The sequence below is a fragment of the Podarcis cretensis genome (genome assembly GCF_951804945.1).
Source record: "Podarcis cretensis genome assembly, chromosome: 8".
Taxonomy (NCBI): domain Eukaryota; kingdom Metazoa; phylum Chordata; class Lepidosauria; order Squamata; family Lacertidae; genus Podarcis; species Podarcis cretensis.
In genome coordinates this window covers 74,347,912-74,368,474 of record NC_137177.1, presented here as the reverse complement: position 1 = coordinate 74,368,474, position 20,563 = coordinate 74,347,912, and the positions used below count along the sequence as shown (strand labels likewise).

Below are 20,563 nucleotides of genomic sequence, written 5' to 3'. Positions count from 1 at the left end.
GCTACCAGCATGAGTTTGACCAAACTGTGGGAGGCAGTGGAAGACAGGAGTTCCTGGCGTGCTCTGGGCCATGGGGTTACGAAGAGTCGTACACGACTAAACGACTAAACAACAACAACATGAGAGCCGAATAGGCGTCAAAAGTGAAATGCCGGTCTTCGCGAGGTGTGTGTGCTCTGGTCTGACAAATTGCAAATAAATATTTAAAGTAAATAAACTTACCCTAGAGGTGTCTTTAAACCTTTACTGTAAATTTTGTCCACCTGGTCACCTCTCTTAGGATATTTGCATATCAGATACACATTACTGAACTAGGAAATGGCAACTGCACTTACTAGGTGGGGTAGACCCCATAACCGGCACCTCTTTCTCTCCCCGTACCCTGATCCCACTTCAATGTAGGGATGGTGGGGGGAGGGGGGAGAGATTCAATTCAGTTCGGATTGATAAGCAAACCTACCTAATTCATGTTTTGCAAAACAATGTGCAAACCGAAACACAGCCATCCTTTGGCATTTACACTTTTCCAGATTTTGCAACGCAGTTCTCCTGTCAAGGAATTTGCTCCCCAAAAAATGCATACACTCAAGTGAAGCGTGCATAACATGGCCCATATTAGTGAAAACAGCATTTAAACATACATTGCATTGGTAAAATTGCTTTGCAAACATGGGGCAAAATTGCATGCAAATTTAGAAGAAATTTGGGGGTGTTATAGGGTTATTGTTATTGTTTTCTTTTTATATATTGTGGTCTTTTCTGTGAACCACCCTGAGACCTCTGGGTATAGGGCAGTATATAAATGCAATAAATAAATAAAAATAAAATAAATAAAAATATTTAAAACGTTGAATTTTCACAAGACTTTTTTTATTTAAAAAATCACAAACTGATGTAGGAATGTGGAGAATGGAACATAAGATTGGAAAGGGGGGGGGGGGAATGAGATAGTGACAGAAACGAAAATCGCATGTCCTTACTTCAATGTAGCAGCTGTCGGGACTCTCTCGATAGGCAGAGGCGATGCTAGCTTGAACCGCTTGGATCCACGCCTGGCGCAGTTTCTCTGAATCGGCCTGCAGCATGCAGCTCCTGAAAGGGAAGTTGGGGTTGGACTAGATGACCCTCGTGGTCCCTTCCCATGCTACCATTCTATGATTCTAGATGAAAGAGCAGGGTGTGCTTAAGCCCGGAGGAGACTGAGAGGGGACATGAACAAGCCCTCTTCAAATACCTGAAGGGCTGTTGCGGAGATGAGAACCAGTGTGGGCCCTGGGAGAACAGGGTTTAAGCTTCCTCGGAGGACAGGTGGCAAATAAATGCCACACATAACTAAACAACCAAAAAAGGGCTGTTGTTAACACACCATGAGGGCGGCATCAGAAAAGCAACAGGCATCAGAAAAGCATGCCTTGGAAAGATCAACTTCCCCACTGTGTGACAGAACATCAAGCCAAAGAATTAAAACACTGACTACCCAAGACATTTATATGGGAATGGAACAGAGACTGTGCTTGGTAATGGAATCTGGTGTGTGGACCGTCCTGAATTGGACCATTTATCCAATCTGGGTCATGATCCGCTCCCGGACTGGATCAGTTGATCTTTCCGAGTAGACATTGCGTCTTGCTTGTGAGCTTCCTGCAGGCATCTGGTTGGCCACTGTGAGAACAGGATATGGGACCAGATTGGCCTTTGCTTTGGGCCTTTTACAAAAGCTCCCCTAAACTTTATAAACATGCAGATCTCTTAAAATGGGCCACACAGCACCTAAGTAAACAATGGAATCTGCTACTGAAAGATGTAGTGATGGCCACCAGATTTGGGGGGGGGGTATAAATAATAAAATAATTATTATTACTATTATTATTATCATCATCAGCTTAGATGGCTTTAAAAGAGGATGAGAAAAATTCATGGAGGAGAAGACTATCAATGGCTACTAGCCACGATTAAAGGAGTGCTGTTACAGACTTCCCTTTGGGGAATCTGGTAGGCATACAGAAGGTCGCAGGTTTAATCCTCGGCATCTGCCGACAGGCCTGGGAGAAAACCCTGTCTAAAATCCCAGAGAGCCATTCAGTGTAAAGAACACTGACCTTTGTGGGCCAATGTTCTCAGGGGGCCTAAGGCACTTCCTGTGTGATGGCGCTATAGAAATAGAATAGTAATAATACAGTTGTACTTTGGAAGTTGAACGGAATCCATTCCAGAAGTCCATTCGACTTCCAAAACGTTCGGAAACCAAAGTGCAGCTTTCGGTTGGCTGCAAGAAGCTCCTGCAGCCAATCAGAAGCCACGGAAGCTCCGTCGGATGTTCGGCTTCCAAAAATAGTTTGCAAACCGGAACAGTCACTTCCGGGTTTGCGGCGTTCGGGAGCCAAAACGTTCAAGAACTAAGCTGTTTGGAAACCAAGGTACAATTGTAATTATAATGCACTGGAAAAGAAAGAAAGAGGAGACTTGCACAACGTACTTAGTGGGGGAGACGACTTCAAAGCAAAACCTCCGCTCGATGTCTTCGCAGGGCTTGACGGTGCAAAGCCTGAGGTCCTCCACCACCACCGTGAGGACATCCTGAATAGACAAAAACGGAACAAGTGAGTCAGTGGCATTGCAGTGTCCCACCTGCGGCTGCAAATATGCAAATATTTACAAGCTGTCTTGGTTTTCCTTGAACTTCCAGACCAGAGGCAGGGAATCCTTTCCAGACAGAGGGCCTTATTCCCTTCTGGAGGGGGGGGGTCCCTACATGCCAGGGATGGGTGGGGCCAGAGGCAAAAGTGGGCGGAGCAATGAATAGAAACCTTACCTTTGTACAGGTGGCTAGTTTCTAAACACACACACAAACACACACACACACACACACACACACACACACACCTCTATCTTCTGCCCAGTGAGAAAAATGATCAGAGTTCAAGGACACATTCCAGGCAGGGGAAAACAAGGACAGTGAGGGCTGTGGCCTAGGGAGATTTACAAGGGCCAGGCAGAGAGCTTTGGAGGGCCAGATTCAGGCCCCAGGCCTGAGGCTCCCCTTCCCTGGTCTGAAGCCTTAATGCTGCGCTGGAAGGGGAAGAAGAGTGAGGTGGGGTCACTGGGTGTCGGATAGGGAGCCCCCATGGGCTGCTACTAGCCCAAGGGCTCATGGTTGCACACCCGATTAAATGAGCATGCATGGTTGGTGGCTACCAACTGTAGCATACCCCACATGTTGACAGAAATACAGATAAGGACTCCGTCAGCAAAGGAGACAATAAAAGCTGAGTTTTCCATTTTTCTGAAAAGAATGAGCTGGGGTTCAAAGCACATGCTGTTTGCTTTGGGGGGAACTGATGCTACTACCATTTTTATTACCTGGCCTGAGGCTTCCACAAAAGACAAGGGATACACTCCCCCAATAAATAAGATATGGTTTTTTTAAAGTGTATGTTGCCCGGGGCTTCTCAGAAAGGGGTAGCCACAAATGTGAACAGTTATAGTAAGGCTGTTGGAAGATTTGCCTTAAAAATATTATTTTCATTTTGGCCCTAATTTACGTGGCATGCATAGGGGTAAAGCAGAACCATTAGATTCTACTCTGGAAAATTTGGAAGACACTGATACTGAATTATTATTGCGATTGTTATTATTAGATATATTACCCACCCAGGTCACCAGCAGGTCCCAGGTTTACAACTAAAATTCAGTATTAAAAGCAGTCAAGACAAATCACAGTCACAAGAATAGGACGGGTCCCTCAAAACACACACGTCAGGCATCAAAGGCCAGGGTGAAGTGGGGCATCTTCAACAATTGCCAAAAGCTGTATGGTGAAGAAGCCAGAAGCACCCTCTGGGGGGAATCTCACCCACCCGACTCTTCTCTGTGCATGTACGGTGTGGGTTGCAGAACCAAAAATTAAAATGGATTCTGCCACTGGCTCTGAACACATGAAGTGTGGAGTCATTCAATCTGTCCAATCTCTCGTCCTAGTCCGCATAGGATGGCTCGACAATCCCCTGAACAGTAAGACATCAAGAGAAGCCAGCTAATCCACTAATGTCATCAGAGGCAACCTGGCTGACCTTTAGCTTCTTCTGGTAGACCAGCTGGCTGTTCTGTATGGAGAACCATCTCCTGAGGAAGAGAGAAAGAGAAAGAGAAAGAGAAAGAGAAAGAGAAAGAAAGAGAGAGAGAGAGAGAGAGAGAGAGAGAGAGAGAGAGAGAATGAATTGAGAAAGGGGGTGAGGATAAAATTTATTTATTTATTTATTTATTTATTTATTTATTTATTTATTTCATTGATATATTCCAGCTTTTCCTCCAGGGAGTTCAAAGTTGGAATTCAATGGAACAGAATATTCTGCACCATAAATTAAAATTAAAATTAAAATTAAAATTAAAATTAAAATTAAAATTAAAATTAAAATTAAAATTAAAATTAAAATTAAAATTAAAATTAAAATTAAAATTAAAATTAAAATTAAAATTATTTTCATGGGAGAAAGGTGGGATAGAAATACAATTAAATCCTCCTCCCGACATTCCTATCCTCCTTACCCCCTGGAGAGCTCAAGGTGGCAGTACACAGTTCCTTCCCCTCCCCATTTTATCCTCCCAACAACCCTATGAAGTAGGTTAAGCTGAGAGACTGTGGCTTTGCAGTGAGTGGAGATTCGAACCCTGGTTCCTCAGATCCTAGTTCGACAATCTAACCACTATGCCACCACAAAAGTCTCTCCCTCCCTCCCCCTCTCTTGCGGTCATGGCTTTTCTGGAAACACACAGATCCCAACGTACCGGTTCCAGGTCTTGAACGCGTTGCTCGCTCTCTTGAAGAGGTACCCTTCCATCACCACCCCATTGGGGGCATCGACGTTGAATTCCACTTTGGAGTCATCGTAGGAGAAGTCCTATAAGCCCAAGGTAAGCAAAGATGTGCCATCAGCAGGGATGAGTGAATCTGTCAGTTTTCATTTCTCTCCGTTCCTCCTTTTTTCCACTCTTCAGCTTGCCATATATACACATCAGTTTGTGACTTGCTTTTTAAAAGACAAGTCCTCATGAAAATTCAGCAGCCTCTTACCTCATATTTCTCCTACGAGATGCATCTTTGCATGCGATTCTGCCTAATTTGCCCAAAGCAATTTCCCCTAATAATACTGGGCTGCCTGCACTCTTTACACCTCATGTGTGCATTTCAAAGCATACGACTTGGCTTGAGAACTGCACTGCAAAGGTTGGAGAAGTGTGATTCTTGAAGGATTATGGTTCACTTCTTCCCAATCTCTACATGTGGCCCTCCTATATTTTAAGGGAAGGGTTCCAGATCAGCGCCAGTGCATTTGCTCTGTGTTGTTGCTGTTAAAATTTCTATACCACCCTAAATCCGCAGGTCTCAGGGTGCGTCGGAAAGTCCCAGATTCACTCCCAGGTGGGGCTGGGAGAGATTCCTGCCTGACACCCTGAAGAGTCACTGCCAGTCAGTGTTCTTCAACCTCGGTTTCTCATATGTTATTGGACTACAACTTCCATCATCCACAGCCAGCTTAGCTAGGGATGATGGGATCTGTAGTCCGCCCGTACATAGGGACTCAAGTTTGAAGAACACTACAGTGGTACCTCAGGTGAAGAACTTAATTTGTTCTGGAGGTCCATTCTTAACCTGAAACTGTTATTAACCTGAGGTACCACTTTAGCTAATGGGGCCTCCCACCGCCACACAATTTCTGTTCTCATCCTGAAGCAAAGTTCTTAACCTGAAGTACTATTTCTGGGTTTGCGGAGTCTGCAAACTGAAGCATCTGTAACCTGAAGCATCTGTGAACTGAAGCGTCTGTAACCTGAGGTACCTCTATAGTGTAAACGATACTGAGCCAGGTAGCCTGACTTGGGATAAGGCCGCTTCCTCCACCCCTGTGAGCGAGAGAGAACGGGTGGTCAGGCTCTGGGCCTAGCCATTTCTCGATTGAGAAGCCAGCCGCTGAAGAAGTATTTTGAACTTGGAGCTTTATTCAAAGTTTTGGTGTTAGACATTGCACCACCGCCTCCCTTATCTGCGAAACAAATGCCACCATAGATGACGGGAGGAGGAGCACGGTGGGGGAGACTTATAGGCCAGGCCGGCTTCTGTTTAATTGGAAGCTCCCTGGCTCTAATTGAGCGCCAGGCTGTCTTTCTGAGGCCATGACTCATCCCACTGCATCCCTTCATCTCCTGTCCGCCTTCTTCCTTTATTATGACACCTTCCTGGTGAGCCAGCATCCCCCTGCATGGAAATAACTCATCCTAATGAGAGTGAAGTGCATGTTGCCTAGCAACCAGGCTTCGCTGGGGCCTATAATGCGCCGAGCGGGCAAAAAGGCACTTAAGTTAATGGTTGCCGTTGCCTTGAAATTTGTCACTGCTCTGTGGTGCTGGGCCTTAAAAAAAAAAAAAAAAATTAAGTAGTGTTGTGGGGATATAACACACTCTTCAATTCAAAAGTGAACAATGGGGTGGGGGATAATTGGTACTGCGAAGACCCAGCCTCAAATTGTTAGTCTTTATTATCTGGTGACATTCACACCTTACATTTAAAGCACAGTGCTTTATCCTGGGAACTTTAGTTCACCCCTCACAGAGCTTGAATCCATCCCTGGCACCCTTAACAAGCTACAGTTTCCAGGATTTTTTGTGGGGACGGGGGGACGGGACCATATGCTTTAAATGTTTGGTGCGAGTTTGACCCCAGATGCAAAGCATGTTTCTGTTCTGCACTGCAAATTAAACTACCGTATTTTTCGCTCTATAACATGCACCCGACCATAACACGCACATAGTTTTTAGAGGAGGAAAATCTGTAGGCATGCCACCAGTAGGCATTCCCTCCATAACACGCACAGACATTTCCCCTTACTTTTTAGGAGGAAAAAAGTGAGTGTTACGGTGCAAAAAATACGGTAGTTCAAAAGCACTTCCCTCTCTGCAGGGAACTATAGTTTTGTGGTTTCTTCTGACAGGATTGTCTGCACGCGTGTCAAAACTGCAGCACTCAGAATCCTTTGGGAAAGCCGCCATTAATCCATGCAAATTAATAGGCAATTAATGTGGCTCGAATTATGACTCTAGTTCTTTATTTAAAATCTTACGTTTACATCCTCCCAAACCCAGACCAGGCTTACAGTCCTTCGGACCAGACCCCTAAATATTTTGAGGCTGATCTTCCAAGTCATCTCAAGGCAGATTCCATACAACACCACAGAACAAAATTTCCGCAAAATTGTGCAAGTTAAAACCTCCATCGTAGCTCTACAAACATTTCAACCAGGTCAACAGCAATACCTATAAATGCCTTTTGAAGCAAAGACCGCCGAAAGTGGAACAGATTGTCTTGGATGTTGGTAGACTCTCATTCATTAGAGGCTTTTGAGCAGAGGAGGAAGGGATGGACATCACCCTCTGCTGTAGCAAGGCAAGTGAGGACTTGTAAGACTATAAGAGCCCGGCTGCTGGATCAGGCCAAAGGCCCATCCAGCCCAGTCTCTGTTGTCACAGTGGCCAAGCAGATAGAATCATGGGGGCTAGAACACTTGCTGGAGAAAAAGGTGACCAATTAATAACAATCACAGAATGGTCAAGTTGAGGGTCCTCTTGTTCAACCCCCTGCAGTGCAGGAATATATGCAGCTGCCCCATTTGGGGATCTAACCTGCAACCTTGGTGTTATCAGCACCACACTCAAACCAACTGAGCTATCTGGGCTCTTGATGTCTTTGGGGAGCCCAGAACACCCCTCTGCCCACTTTTGATTCCCAGTAACTGGTATTCATAGGTGCTACTGACTGAAACAGAGAGGCAGTGCATGTCCCTTGTGGCTGGTAGCCATTGATAGCCATGAGCCTGTCTAAAATCCATTCAATGCCATCCTAGTCGGTGGCCATCACTTCATTGGATGTTCGCCCCAAGTTCTAGAGAGGAAGGAAAACATCTCCCTCCTCACTTTCTTCACACTGGGTGCCAGCCAACTTAAAACAACTCATCATGCGGTATAAACTGTTCTTGGACTGTAGGTGAGGGACCACCCAACTGAATGCTCTTTGGTAACCACCTCATTAGGAAGAAGCAAGCGTCAAACATGTCAGACAGAGAGAAGAAAGGGGGCAGGCTTGCTAGCAGCTCAATGCTTGCAATGCTGGTGGGGATTGAAAAAGAATGCAATGGAGGAAACGCACAGAGGAGGAGATCGGAGCAGAGACGGCGAGGACTAGAATCTTGAAGTTGATTGTGAAAGTATGGCAGAGAGCCAACGTTAGGAGAGGGAGAGAGTGGCGATGGTGGTGGGGATGATCAGTAGTGACGGGAGAAAATTGCTGAAAGTGGAGGTCCAAGCTGAAATCTTTGATGTGGAGAAGGACCAAAGATTCAATATTACAAAGCTGAGGCTTAAAGAAAGCAGGCCACCATCCAGAAAACACACAGTCGGAATCTCCTGCCAAATGCCCAGCTGTCATCTGTCCTTGCTTTCATGTCATATCAATAAATGTCATGCCAGCATGCACACTCACACACAGAGAAAGAGACACACTTTCTCTACTCCAGGCGATCTCTGCTTTTCCCTTTTCCATACTGATTTGAATTAATATATCCAAGGGTGCCTAGCCTAGCAATGAAAGCTTTTGTTATTATTATTATTCAAAAAGAGCCACCGGACAATGGTTTCCTTGGGAACCCTGAATGCCCCCTACAAAGAGGCACCAAATTCCCAAAGAGGCGAGCAAGTGCCTCCTTTCCACTGTTGGGATGGAGATGGTTTTGGTGCCTGCCCTGCCTTCAAAATACAGCTACTTTCAAACTGGCCAATGATGAAGCAGGAAACAAAACCAAAGAACAGAGGCACAAATCGCCTGCAATGGGGAAATTTAAAAGGTTCACCATTCTGTATTTCAAATGCAGGAGGTGGGGAACCAGAACTCTTCGCCAACGCATTGCTAGGGTCAAACAAAATAAACAAGTCCTGGAGCGACTGATGCTTTTTTGTGGGTTTGAGTGCTCAAATATTTTTTGGGGGGTGTGCCTCTTATCACTTAGCCATTGCCATTTTGATGTTTGTTTTTTACTGAAATCACTTAGTGTTTGTTTGTTTGTTTGCTTGTTTGTTTGTTTTCTAATGGAAATAAAGAGAATAAAGACTTTAAATCAACAAGGCGCCTTAGTACAGCTATATACCATTTTTAGAAGGCCATTGGGGTTAACGGGTGGGGTGAGAGACGTCATTTGGTTAAGTCTAGGGACAGAATAGAGGAAATTGTGGATTTCCTCAAAGGCCTCCCTTGGGGTCTCAAATTTCAGTGGCATCTTGAACTATGTGAAAATCCGGTCTACCCCGCCCCCCCCCCCCATTCCAAATCATAGTCATAGAACATAGGAAGCCTCCTTTCAAAGAACCAGACTGTGGGTCCATCTACCTCAAGGGTCAGCAAACTTTTTCAGCAGGGGGACAGTCCACTGTCCTTCAGACCTTGTGTGGAGGCCAAACTATATTTGGGGGGGGGGGGATTGAACGAATTCCTATGACCCACAAATAACCCAGAGATGCATTTTAAATAAAATAACACATTCTACTCATGTAGAAAAATGCTGATTTCCGGACCGTCTGCGGGCCGGATTGAGAAGGCGATTGGGCCGGATCCGGCCCCCGGGCCTTAGTTTGCCTACCCATGATCTACCTCAATATTATCTATGCTAACCAATAGGGGCTTTCCAGGATTTCAGACAGGGAGACTCTCCCAGCCGTACCAGGAAATGCCAGGGACTGAACCTGGGACCTTGTGCATGCAAGGCAAATGCCCTACCACTGAGCTACGGCCCCTTCATTGAAAGGGAACTTGAGCACAATTAGAATATTGGTAGAGTGGTGTCCTATGCAGAACTGGTATCTATCAACTGTCATGAGCTTTAGTGATAATGCTTTCCTTGAGGAGCTCATAGACCCTTTTAATTCAACTTTAAAAGACAGGGACAGCAATGCTGGGTTAATTCACACCAGGGGTCAGCAAACTTTTTCAGCAGGGGGCCGGTCCACTGTCCCTCAGACCTTGTGGGGGGCCGGACCATATACTGGGGCGGGGGGGGGGGAATGAACGAATCCCTATGCGCCACAAATAACCCAGTGATGCATTTTAAATAAAAGGACACATTCTACTCATGTAAAGACATGCTGGTTCTTGGACTGTCCATGGGCCGGCTTTAGAAGGCAATTGGGCCGGATCCGGCCCCCCGAGCCTTAGTTTGCCTACCCACAATTCACACCTCCCTTACTTTAAACTGCTGCACCAGGATCAAGTAGCTATTGAGTTCTTAGAGAATCTGCTTTGCATATGGAAATTTCCAGGTTCAACCCCCCCCCCACCCGCATCTCCAGGTAAGGCTGGGACAGAACTCCAGAGAACTGCTGCCAATCAGTGTGGACAATACTGAGCTAGATGGACCAGTGGTCTGACTTGGTGCAAAGCAGCATCCTATGTTTCACTGCATTGGGGCCATTTAGACTCACCAATACCTTTCTACATGCTTCAGTCTGCTAACTGGTATAAGTGTTAACGGCGTAATTGCCTTGTGGGCGAAACCCTCACCTTAAAACATCACCACATGCAGGAAGGAGTGGATAAACTCCGGAACTACTGACCCTTTGAAAAATGCATGAACTAGCTAGTGTAAGAAGGTGAAGAGGCAGCAGCTTCTGAAGTCTCTCTCTCCCTCTCTTCCCACTCCTCGTGGCATCTACCACAATCCTAAACATTGGATGTGACAGGTCAGCTCATCAACTGCATATGTGAAGTCATCCGTGCATGAAGAGAAAGTAGCCGATCACATTCAATAACGATTATGGCTGGGGTTTTTTCCTCTTTTTTCTGTTGCATGAAGCATAAAGACAAGCTAAGAGGAGAGAGGGGCAATCTGTAGTCTTTAGGTCTTCTGGAGGCCAGTTGCAGAGAGCATACTGGATCCCTCCATTCTGTATAGCTCTCTCTCCCCCTCTCTCTCATGGAATCATAGAATTGTAGAGTCAGAAGGGTCCCTGAGGATCATATAGTGCAATGCAGGAATTATGCAGCAGTCCCATAAAGGGATTGAACTCGCAACCTTGGCCACAGTCTAATCAACTGAGCAATCCCTTGCAGGCACAACTTATAAAACTGACAGGATCATGGACTATAAAATTTCAGGATATGGGTGGGAGATGCAAAATTTCATCAGGCATTGCCCTTGGGCATTCACAGTTACCTTTACATCCATAAGGACTAGAACCTTGAGTTTTGTTTTTAAGGAGAGCTGAAATTATCAGGTACTGAAAATTGGACCAAGTGCCAAATTTTGTGCTTAAAGAGTGCAATCCTGAGATTGAGGAATATCACAATCCTTCTCTGACATGCGATCTGTCGCACATTGATCTTGCTGCTGCATCTGCACTGAAAACATCTGCCATTATTTTATTGAAGCTACATACCTTCTACCCTGAGCTATCCAACTGAGTTGTTCATATTCTGGTTCATTTGGATAACTGATTTTGCCTTGCTTTAAATTGTACATCTCGGCATATCATTTTAAATGAAACTCAGTGTTGGTTGTATCCAATACTAGCCATGCTCAGAGTAGACCCCCTGAAGTTAATGAATGTACTCTGAGTAGAACTTAGCTGGTTACAACCATGTATATGTGTGTGTACACACACACACACCTTCTACATGTGTAACATTCATCAGCAGTGCCACAGGTTCCACAACCCTGGCTTAGGGAAAGACTGCTGCTCACTGACACAACACAGAAGGTCCCTCGCTCGGTTCCCAGAATCTGTAGTTGCAAAAGAATCCTGCACCCAGGACTGCTGTTGTTCCAAATATATCACAGCTCACTCTACTCGAGGCAGAAGATTCAGCTCACCCCTTCTACACCCTTCCTGCTTCAGAAGACGACTCTCCCATCACCCTCAGACTCTAGAGAGGACTGCCCTATGGCTTCTCTTGCTCCACAGCCAAGCAGGAGCAAATGAATGCAGTATCACTGTAGAGATCACAAATCGCTCTTCCAAGGTGGAAGCCACACTGGAGAGCCAAGCCAGGCCGTCTTTTCCCAAGCAAACTCCAGCCCTTTGCTGAGACAACATCTTTCTCTGGCTCAGCTAGCAGAAGGCACTCGGAGCTATCCATGGTGCTGGCTGCTGCTTACTGGAATCTGATTTCACTAAGCCAGTAGCAATCCAGCTTGCCCCAGCCTCACTCAACCTACCTGGCAATACTTCCAGCCTGCCTGACGTTGACCTGACCTACTTGGCTGCACCTGAGTGACTTCAGCCTGAAGCTTCCCAACTCAGCTCACCTCTTCTATTGTGGACCCAAAAGTGCAAACAAAACAGGAGATGTATTATGTGATAAAGAAGGGAAAAACACTCACTTATGACCATTGAAAGCCACTGATTGTTTGCATACCCTAGGTTCCTTTTGGAAGGAAGGGTGAGATAGAAATGTAATTGCAAATAAATAAACCTCTATGCGAAAGGGGCTTCTTTAGCTGTGATTCCTGAATACTAGGGGTTTGGACTATGTGACTCTTAAGGATCCCTTCCAATTTTATTATTCTGGATCAAAATGAATTGCTTCCAGCTTTCCTAGAGGCTTTCCATTCTATAAATTTACTACTGGGCATTCACACACTTTCTCTCTGGGATCACATGGCTGGCTATGTGCACAAAAATACAATCCCGTTGGTACAGCTGAGTTATTTCTGCAAAAGCCAACCATCCTACAGACACACACAGGGAGACACATGTGCACACAGGCTTTTCCACATGCCTGCTTGTTCAGCCACATGGACCAAGCAGGGATGACATAATCCATTGTGCTTTTGTTTCTTTCCCTTGAGGAATGATCACACACACACACACACACACACACACACACACACACACACATCCTATCCACATGCCTTGCTCAGTCCCGTTATCTGAAAAAAAAAGCTCCTTGCAGACCAATCTGGCGAAACACTCCATCTAGCTTGGTGCTGTCTGAGTTTTTTCATCACACCTTTTAAAAATAAAAAGCACTCTTCCACCTCCCCCCCCCCCATTTGCATCACCTTTGCAGCACAAAAATCAATGCCCACATCAGTGAGAATGTGTTTGGTGTAAACGTGTGATCAGAAAACAGAGAGAACCTGTTTTTGTTTTTAAAAAACTCCAACCAATCACACATTTGTCGTCGTGGGAGAGAGCCCACCTCCCTGCATCCCCCCCCCCCCAAGGCTGCAGCCAGAGACATTTTGTAGGAAATGCTACTCATCCAATTAAAGAAAGAAACAAAATCTTGCAAAAATTAAGGATTCTTAAGAATCTCGCCCACCAACTCACAGCATGGGAAGCCACCTTATGCCGAATCAGAATACTGGTTTGGTCCTGCTTAGAAACTTACACTCTCTGAGGTCTTTCGTAGACCCAATACCTTCGTCTTCATAAAACTCTTCTTCTTCAGTGTGCAATGATCAAAAGACAGATCTCTGTCTGAAGGAGCTTACAGTCAAAAAAAACTGATGCAAGAGGGGGAAGCAGATGGGGACACCCACCCGAAATTTAATCTCCAGGTTTGTTAATCTACAAACCTTCCCTCCTGCTTCCCCATCTGTCAAGGGACCAGTGAGTTTTGCCTAAGGGTGGAGACAGACCTGGGTAACGGCTGGATTTTGAAAAAGGTTTTCAAGTATGTTGGGGAGGGGGGTCACCCTTGTAAGCTTCTTCTTCTCAGCAGGACAAGGTGCAACCTGAAATCAGCATAGCATCTAACAGGTCCTCCTTTTTTGTTTTGTTTTGTTTTGTTTTGTTTTGTTTTGTTTTGTTTTGTTTTGTTTTGTTTTGTTTTGTTTTGTTTTGTTTCTCTTCATTCCATTTACATCCCACTTCCTCCAAGAAGCAAAAGGGTGTGATACACAGCTCTCTCTTTCCTCTCCATTTTAAATTCACAACAACCCTGCGAGGTAGGCTAGGAGACCCAGAGTCAACTGGTGAGCTTCATGGCTGAGCTGGGATTTGGTCCCTGGTCTACCAGGTCCTAGGTGCTCTCACTAGTGTGGTGTAGTGGTTAAGAGCAGTGGACTCATAATCTGGTGAACCGGGTTCGATTCTCTGCTCCTCCACATGCAGCTGCTGGGTGACCTTGGACTAGTCACACTTCTGTGAAGTCTCTTAGCCCCACTCACCTCACAGTGTTTGTTGTGGGGGAAGAAGGGAAAAGGAGATTGTTAGCCGCTTTGAGACTCCTTAGGGTAGTGATAAAGCGGGATATCAAATCCAAACTCTTCTTCTTCACTACTACACCATACTGGTGAAGAATGCCTGCTATCTCTTTCCATGTTCCAGCTGAAGACTATGACCAAATGCAAACTCCCTGGCCTCTCTCTCTCTCTCTCTCTCTCTCTCTCTCTCTCTCACACACACACACACACACACGAAACACACATAGTGTTTGCCATTTGAATTCTGAGGAATTCAAAAAGCCTACACACTGATTTGGCACGCCTGATTTTGTGCCTGTATACAGAATATGTATGTTGGGTTCACAAGCCTGGAATCTTTGCCAGTGTCAATGGCAAGGACCTTCCACATTAAGAGCAGATCCACACCTCAAATTTGAAACCTGTCCAATGCACATTGGAAACATGTGACACTCCCCCCCCCCAAAAAAAAGAATAATAGGAACTGTAGTTTTCCCTTGTGGAACTACAATTTCCAAGCACCTTTAACAAATGAAAGTCCCCAGGTTTCTTTGGAGGTAGTCATGCACTTTAGCAGAAGCAAAATGGGTTATGCATTCCCTGTGTGTTGGATGTTCTTTACATATATGGTGTGGATCTGCTTTAAAGGACAGGCCATAATTCACAAGCACAGCATGTGCTCTGCATGCTGAGAGTGCCAGGCTCGATCCCCAACCTCTCCAGCTAAAAGACAGCAGGTGATGGAAAAGGCAAGTTCATTCTTCAGCACATCCTGTTAAAGGATCTCAGTCAGTGTGACACAATGGTTAGAGCGCTGGACTAGGACCTGGGAGACCAGGGTTCAAATCCCCACTCAGCTAGTTTCTCATTCTCATCCTAACCTACCTCACAGGTGAAATGGGGATGAAATGGGGAGAAGGAGAAGGATATATACCACTTTGAGCTCCTTGGTGGAGAGGTGGGATATATCAAATTAAATTAGCAGGCGATGGGGAAGGCCCTTCTCTGCTGCAGAGCTCCGGAGAGCCTCTGCCAGTCAGAGCAGGCAATACTGGATGAACAGTCTAACCTAGTATAACACGACTCCCTGTGTTTCGCATCCGAATACTGCGCATTTGCCACATCCGCTTCCAAAGCCCCAAAGGAATATTATAGCATCAAGTTACAAAAACACACACAAAGAGAGAGTCAATTGCAGCAACATCCAGATCTGTCATTTCTGGACAATGAAAGATTTAAAAGGGTGGATCCCGAACTCAGACTATGTAGATTCTATACAAAGCTGCAGAACTACAAACACCCAACTTGGTTTTGTTACATAACTAAGGGCCCGCCGATACCCAGGTTAATGTGGATCGTGAGCCCCGTTAATTCTCCCCCCTTATCTTTCCACTGCTGCTGTCCCACGCTCTCTAAGTCCATAGTTCCCCTATGCTCTGAAAATCCGAATAGGAGAGCTACATCAGTTGCACAGGGAGGCTCCAGATTTAGGGAGAAGAAAGTGTGGGGCGGCAGCAGCAGTCGAGAGGAGAACGCGGAGTGGACAAGGAGGGATTAAAGGAGGCTCGGGGGTTCGCCATCCCCATTAAGCCGAGCTATGGAAGGGTCCTAAAAGCTGAAGGTGTTGCCAACCCCCTCCCCTCCTCCTTTTACAGCCCTCCGCGGCCCTAACCCTTGCAACAAAGGGAAGGGCATGCAGTTGCATCCCGAAGCCCGGCTGCATCTCTGGAGTTCCGGAGAAACATCCCCTTACCAGAAGGTACTCAAGTCTGCCGAAAATCTTCATGACCCCGTCCTTTCGGCTGTGCGCACGAATCTCTTTTCGGGCCACTCTCCGGAGTGGCAGTGTTGTACTGCACACCTCGAGATCGGAGAGATGCTCTGCCCCCCTCACTGCCAACACACACACACACACACACACACACACACACACACACACTGCTTTTTTAACCCCTCCCACTCCCGTTTCGCTCTGCTAGGGCCCGGACCGCAGGGTTCTCTGTCTCCAGCCTGTGGACCACCTGCTCCATCCCTCCTCCTCTTCCCTCCCTCCCTCCCACCCTAAGGATAGTGGCTTCCCTTTCACAGCCGATCAGCTTAGCACAAGGGCTAATTATCATACAGCTGTCGCCTGGAGATGGAGGGGGGTGCAGAGAAGATGCAGTGGGGTTTGATGGGGAGGGGGGAAACTCCACCGTGTGGCCTTTGACCCCACTCTGGAGGGACTCGCCAAGCTTCTACGGAAAGCTACTTCCTACCAATATTGCCTTGCCTCCTGTCCCACCCTGTTCTCCACCAGCCCCCCAGCCCCCGTCCACCCACAGCAAACCCATTGGTGGGATGCCACCTGCGGGGACGGGGACCCCCTCCTTGGCCAAGCCAAAGCTCTGCCTGCACCCTGTCAGAGGACAACGATAAAGCAATGCGCCATATGGCCAGCCCGGTTAAGTTATTTATTTTCAAAGCCTCCCTCCTAAATCAACCTGACGGGCGCTGCACAGATACACCCTCCTTGTTCCCACGCATTCATGAGCCAGGCAGTTCTCCAGCCATCCCAGAAGTCCTGGAAGAGGACCAGGCCCCTGTAGTGGAATGCACCACCCATCAAATGGCATGGGGGGGGGTGGACGGATGACAGGACCCCTTCCAGTAAACACTGGAGTTTTATTATGCAAATATTTTTTTTCCCATCAGCTGTGTCCCTTCCCGTTTCCTTTTATAATTTAATATTTAATTGCTGTCACCACTGCAAGTTCTTATGGCAACAGGCAGGTAAGAAATCTAATATTATAACTAAATAAAAAATAGGCATTTGATACTGGTTTTCCGGCATCAGCATTCCCTGCCCTCTCTCCCTTCGCTAACAAATTGTTTAGCCTCCCGCCCTCTGATCCGTCATGGATACACTTAATCCTTTATAAGACCGTAACAGCAGCTTTGCCAGATCGGGCCAAATGTCCACATTAACTGCAGTAGCTAAGCAGAACCTCCAGGTTGAGAGGCAGTCTATTTTGGAAATCTAGATGCCAGGACGACCTTGAGAAAAGGTCTCAATTCCCACGCTCTGCCACACGGGGTTGGCAACCTCGGAGCATGCACCAGATAATGGGGGGTTCTACTCCAGCAAAATCCGGAGGGCTACAGGTTGCCTACCCATGCTCTGCAGCAGGGATGGAGAAGCCATCCAAGCTGAGCCACACGTTCTATTCCAGTCAGCCACATGGCTCCTCCACCTCCCTGTGCTTATAAATAGAGCCCAGCAGGATCAGGCCAGAGACCCCACTCTAGACCAACATCCTGCTCTCCCAGTGGAAGAGACAGGAGATAGGAGACAGCACCCTCCCTAAATATTGCCTCCGACAGTGGAGGTAGAGCAAGGTGTTAAGAGATTTTTTGGGAGGGACCCAAATTGGAAATGAATAAATGGTAGGATTTTGATTACAGTGGTACCTTGGTTTAAGAAGAGCTTAGTTTATGAACAACTTGGATTAACAACACTGCAAACCCAGAAGTAGGTGTTTTGGTTTGTGAACTTTGCCTTGGAAGAAGAATGTGTTTGCCTTCCTGTTGAGTGTGTTCCATTTGTAAATTGAGTCCCCCGCTGCTATGGAAAAGCACGCCTTGATTTAAGAACGCTTTGGTTTAAGAACAGACTTCCAGAACGGATTAAGTTCGTAAACCAAGGTACCACTGTATTTGGGAGAAATGCAAGCTGCATAGGTATTCCTGAGCTAGCCAATGCAAAACGGCCATGCCAAGCTGGGGCTGTTAAGAAACATTACAGGCCACCGAGGGCCATTGGCAATGCTGTCCTCCCCCTTTGCCTTCAGGTGTGACCGGAGACTGGAGGTTTGGAAGGTTGCCAGGGTAACTGGGTGTGAGGTGTCAGGAAAAGAGAGGTTTGTTGTTGTTGTTTTTAGCAAGGTGGTCTGGGAAGGAGGAGGAAGAAAGACTGAGATCCATCTTGGGCAGACTGGCTGAAGTCTGGCTGGGAGAGATGCTGTAAGAGACAAGCCCCTCTTGAAATGAGCATGCTGCAAGATCTGGACACCTTCCATGCAGTCTAAAGGTGTAAATAGGAGAATAAACCATATTGGTTAAAGCTACGACATTTTTCCGCTGTGTTTCAATTCTCCAAAGGGACAGAGACCCTGGGTGATTCCCTGGAACCCTCAGGAAACTTGCAGGGAGTGGGGGTGGCACAAAACTATTGTAACAATAGCCACTATGGCTGGGGCCTGCTTACAGCCTTAAAGGTAAAGGGACCCCTGACCGTTAGGTCCAGTCGTGGCCGACTCTGGGGTTGCGGTGCTCATCTCGCTTTACTGGCCAAGGGAGCCAGCGTACAGCTTCCGGGTCATGTGGCCAGCATGACTAAGCCGCTTCTGGTGAGCCAGAGCAGCACATAGAAACGCCGTTTACCTTCCCGCCGGAGCAGTACCTATTTATCTACTTGCACTCTGACGTGCTTTCAAACTGCTAGGTTGGCAGGAGCAGGGACCGAGCAACAGGAGTTCACCCCACTGCAAGGATTCGAACCGCCGACCTTCTGATCGACAAGCCCTAGGCGCTTTAACCCACGGCGCCACCTACGTCCCTTATGGCCTTATCCTCCATTTATTTGCCTCCCCCCTTCTTAAAAAGGAGAGAATGGCTAAGAAGAGCATAAGAAGAGCCTGCTGGATCAGGCCAACGGTCCATCTTGCCCAGCATCCTGTTCTTACAGTGGCCAACCAGATGCCTGATTGAGCGCAACAGCCATTCCCCCCCCCCCAACGTGATTGCCAGCAACTGGCATTCAGGAGCACTCTGTCTCCATGATCGCAGCCCTCGTGGCTAGCAGCCATTGAATTTTGGTGAATAATCTGCTTTTAGCCCTTTTCCCCCTCGCCCCGCCCTCAGCATCCCCCAGCTGTCAGGAAAGTTAGCCGAAGGCCATAAAATCCAAGCGCCTGCCCCTGCCAGCCTTTGCTCACTCTCACGCAAGGATTTTATTCTATTTGCAAGAGGGAGGCTCAAGTTGGTTTGGCTTCTGTTTAAGCGGGGCTTGTTTTCCTACAGGGCATAAATCAGCCGAAAAGGGGAACTCCTCCTCTGAGGTGCAAAGGAGCTGCAGCACGCAATCTGGAAGACAGCGGTTAGCGAGAGGACAAAAGCATCTCAGAATGATGGCTGTCCAAGGAATACGTACAAAAGGGACCCCCTGGGAAAAGGAAGGGAAGGGAACAAGGGGGGTGTTGGGACAGCCCCCGCCAAAGGGGAAAGAATAACTGGGCTCCTACAAAACCATCGCTATTTTGCTGATAGGTATACTGGCAAACTCTAGTTGCACAATGAAAAGCCTCTCCCAGATGTCCTGTTTATTGCAGATTCGTGAAGATTTGGGAGCAACTCCCATCAAAATTTCACAAATAGACTCATGATACAATGGTATGCATGTCTGCTCAGATCAGGTGTTTGCCCTCTGGGTGTTGCTGAACTACAACTCCCACCAGCCCCAGCTAGCATGGCAGCTGTAGTTTTAGCTCAGCAACATCTGGAGGGCCACAGGTTGCCACACCTGATTTAGAATTGTTATTTTTATTGCTGCTGTTGTTGAATTTGTATACTGCCTTATACCCGTGGTCTCTGTGCGTTTTAGGGGCAAACTCCCAGGATAAGGGGATATAGGATTGCAGCCAAGATTTTGGTTTAGGGTTCCATTTGGGAAAATCAGGCCTCTCACTCCTTCAATGGGTCTGGCAGGAATTCAACAGGTTGAGCCTTAAAGTGAGAGCTGCCACACTTAAAGCTGAAGTAGTGGTCAGAGGGGTGGTTTTCCGATGCAGAGGTCACTGTCCCTAACCAAGAGGTAGCAACAGAGAGGGTGGCACGGTGTGGATGCAGTGGCAGAACCGGTATCACATTCCCTCCACTGTGCCCACACTGCACCAGCTGGTCAGATCGCAAAGGGCAAGGTGTCGGCAAGGTGGGCCCCACAATCTTCACTATGCCACAGAGCCCGTCCCTCCTGCTTCCTCCCCCGCTCCATCAGATTAATTAGGCCAACCTAGTAGCATCTGCACGATGCATCAATTCCCTGGCCCCACTTGCCAGTGGATTTCAAATTCTGTCCCGCTCTTAACTCTCAGAGCACACCATGTTCCCTTCAGGAGGCATTGCTGTCAAACCATGAACGCCCTGGGCTCTGTACCCCCCCCCCGCCACCTGCTTGCTCAGGAACACCAGTTCACTGGAGTAAGTGGATGACAGTGGATTTGTCAATGAATCCCGTGCCATCTGCGGCCGGCTTTCTCTGTGATCCGGATTTGGGCCTAAGTGCCCCTTTTGGCACTTGT

The 20,563-nt window shown here is 47.0% G+C and overlaps 1 protein-coding gene across 4 annotated transcripts in view; it reads right to left on the bottom strand.

Annotated features, from left to right (window-relative positions):
• Positions 1 to 20,563, bottom strand: part of ACAP3 (ArfGAP with coiled-coil, ankyrin repeat and PH domains 3) — a 149,240-nt gene that overhangs the window by 34,687 nt on the left and 93,990 nt on the right. For all 4 annotated transcript variants that reach the window (XM_079986886.1, XM_079986883.1, XM_079986885.1 and 1 more), the window contains 4 exons: positions 4,786 to 4,898; positions 4,071 to 4,122; positions 2,477 to 2,577; positions 981 to 1,092 (listed from right to left, as the gene is read on the bottom strand). In XM_079986886.1, coding sequence (XP_079843012.1) covers positions 981 to 1,092; positions 2,477 to 2,577; positions 4,071 to 4,122; positions 4,786 to 4,898 — 378 coding nt within the window. The remainder of the gene's footprint in view (positions 1 to 980; positions 1,093 to 2,476; positions 2,578 to 4,070; positions 4,123 to 4,785; positions 4,899 to 20,563) is intronic.